General features: G+C 40.0%; 1 protein-coding gene across 1 annotated transcript in view; it reads left to right on the top strand.

The window, feature by feature from the left end:
- The window catches only part of ASPH (aspartate beta-hydroxylase), a gene marked incomplete at its 5' end in the record, with an annotated part of 181,780 nt that overhangs the window by 38,463 nt on the left and 136,557 nt on the right, over positions 1-6,760 (top strand). The window contains 5 exons of the mRNA XM_023508263.1: positions 2,578-2,709; positions 3,782-3,814; positions 4,733-4,789; positions 5,281-5,328; positions 5,816-5,848. Coding sequence (XP_023364031.1) covers positions 2,578-2,709; positions 3,782-3,814; positions 4,733-4,789; positions 5,281-5,328; positions 5,816-5,848 — 303 coding nt within the window. The remainder of the gene's footprint in view (positions 1-2,577; positions 2,710-3,781; positions 3,815-4,732; positions 4,790-5,280; positions 5,329-5,815; positions 5,849-6,760) is intronic.

Here is a 6,760-nt window from a genome sequence, read left to right as displayed (position 1 = left end):
GAGATGGGTGACCAAACTCATTTTGGCCCACGGTGGGCGGGAGGGGAGTAGGAAGACCTGGAGACACGTAGGTGGGCAGTGCAGTGCAGTGGACAGATAAGCGGAGGAGGGAAGAATGGAGTCGGTTACCATGTTCCTCGCCACAGCCCTCTTCTGGCACCTGCTCTTTTCTTTACTGAGACTTTTTCCTTAGGAAATCACATATATGGTCTATAGTTTTAAATATTATTTACATGCTGGTGACTTCTGGATATATGGCTGCAGCCCTGATCACTCCTCTGAAGTCCAGGATTATCCAGCTGTGAGACATTTCCATTTGGATGACTTACCAGTGTCTCACACTTAAAGTATGCTTAGCACAGAACTCGTGATTCTTTCCCATCTCACAGCTCTTCCTCACCGCAAACCCCTAAATGGTTCTGAGTCTCGTCTGCTATATTTTAGTTAATGGCTTCCCTTCCTACTGAGTTGCGTAAGCTAAAAACTCAGGAGTTTCCCTTGGTTTCTCGCACTTCTCCCCTCCCATATCTAATCCATCAGGAAGTCCTGTGGGCATTGCCATCAGCTCATACCCTGCCCTCTGGGCCTGGTGCTAAGAGCACCTGCCTGGCTCTCCCTATTCGCATCCTGGCTCCTCTGTGACCTGTGTTTGGTGTGGCCCAGCCAGCTGTGCCCATCTGGTCGTAGCCTGTTTATCCTGTCTCATACTTTCTCTAGCCCTCTGGCCCTCTCCCTTTTCTTTGAAGTGGCGCAGCCTACCCCTGCCTGGCAGCCTCTGCCCCTGGTGGGTATCTTTTGCTGAGCCGTGTTTTCCTCCCCCACCTGATCTTCACATCTCTTCAGAACGTGGCTCCCTGCCCCACCACGATACATCCTGTGAAGGGATTCAGTCCTGCATCCACCATTGGTTAGTTGTATGGCTCTAGCAAAATATACCAGTTCCTTATGTATCAAAGTGGGACACTGGTACCCACTCCATAGGGATGGTGTGACTGACAGCTGCAGAGCACTTGGCAATGCCTAGTTAACCCTCGGAAAGTTCTCTTTATCCCAGGCTGTCCATACTTATTCATACCAGGCTATCCAAAGTGGCGTGGAAGGTTTGGCTGGTTTCTCTACTGAAAATAGGAACATTTCCATTGATCAGAGAGCTAAATCCTGCTTAGGTAAAAATTTGCAAATTGCAATGGATAGAATAAAAATAGAATAAGGAAAGAAGGACATGATAAGAAGGAAAAGAGTAATAACATTTGCAACAGGAATTAGAATTGGTGATTAGTTTGCTGAGTAGCAGAAAATCTGAAATAAGGAAAAACAACATAGCAAGCTGTCATGAGAAGACAGAAACAAATTATTACTACTGACATTAATGGGTCTGTCTGTCTCAGAAACACCTGAGCGTATAGCCCTGCCACACTAAAGGTACAGAACTGCCAGAGTCTTCCTGCTGTTTGTGGGTGGAGTTGAGAATTCAGTAGCAGTGGAAATAGTATTGTTGTTACCACTGCTACATACCACTGCTATGTAATGATAATAACACCCAAGTTCTTATTATGGGCCACTTATTTGTAATCTTCACAACAGTGTTGTGAGTAGATACTTGTTTTTCCTATTTTATGAAAGAGAAGTCTTAAGCAGAGAGTAGTGAAGTAATTTTCCCATAGTCACACAGCTGGCGTGTACGAGCGTAAGAGCTCAAATCCAGAACTGAGTGTTCCATGCCCCGCACTCCTAATGGCTGTGCTGTTAGGAGCACTTCCAGTTTATTCAAGCTCTTTAGTCACATTATTGTATATAGGAGCTACACTCAATTATCTGGGTAATTTTTAGGCACAATAACAATCTAAGCCATATCATAGTGGAATCATGTGGCATGTTCGACATGTACATGAAAGAACCAGAACAGCTTAGTGTGTTACAGAAGTCAATCCCAGGAGGAAGGGAGGCATCTTGGCATAATTGAAAGGCTGAAAATTGCATTTCTTTGTATGCACAGTGTCATACAAATGTATCTGTGACCTAGTCTGTGATGTGCAGGCGGCTAGCTGCTCTGTGCTAAAGAACATTTGAATAAGTCCTTCAAAGTTGTTACATGGAATGTTACATGAATTCTTAGTAAATGGTCATAGTATGACCTTTTCTCTGACCCAGTGATTATTGATGACCCAAAAGTATTGATAATTATGAATTTTTCATTTATTATCAGATAATTATAATAATTATTTCAGATAATTATTATCAGATAATAATAATGAATTTTCATTCATTTATCAGATACTTATTGAGTACTTCCTATGGCTAGGCATGGCCCTAGGTATTGGGTGTACATAGAGAACCAAATAAATATATGAGCCCCTGCCCTTGGTGAGTTCACGTTCTACTGAGAGGAGACCCCTGCCCCCTTAAGCAGATTGGCACTTAGCCGCAGTGCGAAAAAGGCTTGAGTGGACAGCAGCATCTGTAGTGGCCCAGAGGGTGGGTGGAGAGGCCCAGCAGCCATTCTAAGGAGATTCTGTGTCTTAAGTTGGCTGTGGCCGATGGGCCTCACTGCAGACTGGTGTCACTTTGTTGTCACAGTTGAAGGAGAAGACCTGCAGCGAGAGGAGCGTGAACCAGTGGGAGAACCACAGCTGGAGGATGACAGCTTCCTTACGGCCACTGATGAAAAGGATAAGTTTGAGACCCTGGAACCTGAAACATTTCATGAAGGTGGACACATTTTTTTTCATTTGTTTGTTTCAGAATGAAAAAAAAATAGATGATTTATAATTATATAAATTCATATTAAACCTCTTTAAAACTATTTATGTAATTTTTTAAAAAGTCAAAGCTTTAAAAAGTCAAGCTTCAATTAGTTTCCCCCGCCCCCAAAGTAAATAGATATCCTGATTTTGATTCAAAGCACTTTTAAGTAGTAAGGGAAATTCAAAATATATAAATTTCTTAGGAAAAGTCAGTGAAAGACTTTAATAAACTGTACTATGTTCCCTTTCTGGGCTGGTATTTGTTATGTGAAATCCAAACAACTGATGACATATTTGATAATCTAACACAGATTCTTGTTTTGATCTGAACTCTGTAACTACTGTGGGTAGAACACTATGCTTAGTTTCTATACCAAGCACCAGCAAACTATTTCTGTAAATGGTCAGATAGTAACTATGTTAGGCTTTCTGGGCCAGACAGCCTCTGTTACAACTACTCCACTCTGCTACCAGCGCAGAAACCACCAGGACCTATGCCTAAATGGGTCAATATGGCTTTTTGAAAGCATAAAAGTAATGAAAAAGTAAATTTTGTCTGTTTCTCACAGCATTTAATATAGAGAAAATTCACTTTAGAAGCAGGCAGCTCCTAATTTATTAGACGGTATATTTCTCAAAGCTTCTATCTGTGCTTTTTTGAAAAGCATGGATATGAGCTCTCTAGAAAACAGGAATACAGGTCTAGAAAATAAAACACTATAGTGAAATGCGGCTGGAGACCAGCACTTTTCCTGGCCCAGCCTTTGTCACTGAGTTCCTCTGTATAAATCATCCTCTCTCTTCAGCCCCGGTCCTGTGGGATTTTCAGGGGAGCGGATATGAGATTGTGTGAGACATTTCAGAGTGTAGTTCTAGTGAAAGAGGAAATGTTAAGTAGACATTTAGTATTTCTGTGTTTCATTTTAGCAGTTATTCATTTTAAAATAAAGTTAATCATAAGCACAGATTCAGAATATACGTGTACAAAATCTGTACGCTATTTGTAAAGTGATGTCAGTCTCTTGTTGCCTTTTCAGAAACTGAGGACGGTGTTCGCGTGGAAGAGACAGGTGAGGTCGAATTCGACACTGCTCCTTCTCAACCACAATGAGTCTTTTTCCTTTTAGACATCATCATGAGGTTATATATGGAATATTATCTAATATTATTTATTATTAACAATATATTTTAAATCTGTCAACATATCCCATGATATGTAAATAATAATTTTGTTAAACATCACATGGCATATGTCTTGCGAATATAGTTTTTGTGTTTTGAACCCTGTCACTTGAGGATAAATTCCCAGTAGAAGAATTAGGAGTAACCTTAAGGTACAAGGTTTGGTAGCCCTCAGTTTCAAAGTCAATGCAGTATCAAAATTGGGTTGTGCCAAGTGTGATGCAGCTGGAAGCTATGGCCACACATCATCTCTCGGTAAGCTGGTGCTGTTGGCTAGTTTTTCTTCCAGTGTTGGAACAGGTCATTCTTATCATGCTTGAGAACCACAGGGGACTGTTGTCTGGTATTTAGAACCTATGTGGTTTTAGTAATGTGTCTGTGTAGAAACAGAGAAACACGGGGAGTACGCCCTGTCGAGTCCAGGTGGGGCTCACTCTGCAGTGGTGTTTGTGGGGTGGGCAGGGAGACTCGCCTGTTCTACTCTCTTCTGTCTCTCTGCTTCTCTTGTTTTTATTTGATGACTGTAGTTGAATCTATATAAACTAAATGAGAATATACCTTTATTCTCTTGTGGTTAGGCAATGAACCCATTAATGATGAGGTCCGCCTTATTCATCTTTGTATCCAGCATTCAGCATAGTTAATACTTATTTATTTGTTCCATGAATGAACATGTTTGAACATCCTTAGGATTTGATTTCACATTTCTGTCATTACTGGAAATTGCGTTGTGCTGGTTTTGATTATCACATGTAATCTTTATTTGGGACACGTTGGTAATTTCCTAATTGTTTCCTAACTTACAGATTCACAGGACTACCACCAGGAGGTGGAAGAGAAGACATATGAAAAGGAAGCTCTAGGTTTGTGACTATAAAAATATTGATACGTGTTTCTGAGGCAGTGGTCAAGGTCATTTAAACACAGGGTTAACAATTCACTCTGATAAAACACAGATTGCTTTATGCTTAAAATCATTTTTGATTGCCGAGATATTTATAGAATTTCTGAATATAGTTTATATTATGTGGGAAAATGAGGGGAAATCACTGTTGGGGCTTTCGTTTTTGTAGGTAGGGTATTGCCAAGGCTATGTGGAAAGTGAAGAGGTAGGCTGATACAGCAGAGTCAGGCTGAGTGAAAATCTTCATTTTGCTCTTTCTATCTTTTCCTATGTTTGTGACTTAGCAAATTAGGGAACATTACTCAGCTTAAATTTCATTAAATGATAATGACAATACATGCCATGCAAGGTTGCAATGATGAGAATTAACTTGGGAATCTTTTATAGTGGCATCTGGTAATGCGTTTGGTTTTTTTCATTTTTGGCAAAGGTGTGTTTTTGTCATTTTAGATTCCAGTGAACCAGTGGTAGATGATGAAAGATTGCCCCACGATGAAGGTATTAAATGAATATTTTCATTAGATTTTAAATGTCACTTAAAATGTTACATTGCTGTGCTGTGTTTACATGGTGATTTTTCTTTCAAAGGAGTCCAAGAAGTAATTTTAAAACCTAATGCATGACACTTTGTCTTGTACCCAAATTAGACGATTACAAGAATATCAGGCCTTCATATTTCATCTTGTCTACTAACACCTCCACAACAAAACAGGAAGTTAAATCCTAATGCTACTTTTGTGTGTCTTAATCTGGGCCAATTTGGGGAATTTTTTTTTTTTTAAGAATAATTCACCTGCCCTTTTCGCAAGTTGCTTTTGAGGGGAGGCGTTCATTACTGACCATGCAGACATTAACGTTTAAAGGAATGGAATTCTGTGTTTGAGAGTACATCATTGTCATTGTTTTTCAGCTAAGCAGTTACACAGAATGACTCATTTAATACTTGTTTTTTTCCTCTCTCTCTCTCTTTTTTTTTTTTTTGCAGATGGTGTAACATACCAAGACTATGATGAAAAAGGTTTGAAAATACTTCTTAACCTTAAGCCACCTATTTGTTTTAAAATATAAAACATAGTTTGACTGTTTTACAAAGAAAATTTTGTTTTAAGCTATAAATATGTCCTAGAATTTCTAAGTGAATGGTAGTTTTCAAAGAATTCCTTTGGGGAGATTATTTGCCTATTCCAGCAGTTCTACCAAGTGACTAAATAATTTCTTAAATTCCTTACAGATCATTTAGGGGCAGTTACAAATCATTCAGGAAAGCTGATCTCATTGTTTCTTAGCTCTCTTTCTCTCTCTCTCATGATTTAAATATGTATGAACTACTATTTTAGTCAAGAGTTTAGTCTATTCTACAAAGTCATCCACTTTCAGAGTGACTGATTTGTCAGCATGAGGAAGGTTAAGAAGAACGTAGGTTCTGGGCTTAAAGACAGCATGGAGAAAACAGTTCTGGCAAATTTCTGGCATGGACACTTGGGGTTCAGAGTTAGGCCACTGGAACTCCTCCCTGTCTAAGCGTTTTAGATATTGTCATGTTGAAATCTATGAAGTAGATTACATTTTCTCTCCATCCAAGTGAGAGAAATAAGGTTCACAAAACATAAATAATTTGCCCTAGATCAGATGATTAAAAAATTGTGTAGCCAGGCTCAAAGGCTCAAGTTTGAGCCTCAGCCTCAACCACGTGGGCGGCTGAGGTGGGAAGTCACTTGAGAGCAGGAGCTCAAGAACAGCCTGGGTAACTTAACAAGAACTCATCTCTAAGAAAAGAAAAAAGTTAGCTGTACATGATGGTGTGCACCTGTAGTCCCAGGCAGTCAGGAGGCTGAGGCAGGAGGATCACTTGAGCCTAGGAGTTCCAAGCTGCAGGGAGCTAGATTGTGCCACTGCACTCCATTCAGCCTGGGTGACAGAGTGGCACCTC

Source organism: Otolemur garnettii, unplaced genomic scaffold (assembly GCF_000181295.1).
Source record: "Otolemur garnettii isolate 467f Iridium unplaced genomic scaffold, OtoGar3 scaffold00234, whole genome shotgun sequence".
Classification (NCBI taxonomy): domain Eukaryota; kingdom Metazoa; phylum Chordata; class Mammalia; order Primates; family Galagidae; genus Otolemur; species Otolemur garnettii.
Note: the sequence above shows the minus strand (reverse complement) of the source record. Positions and strands in the feature narration are given on the sequence as shown.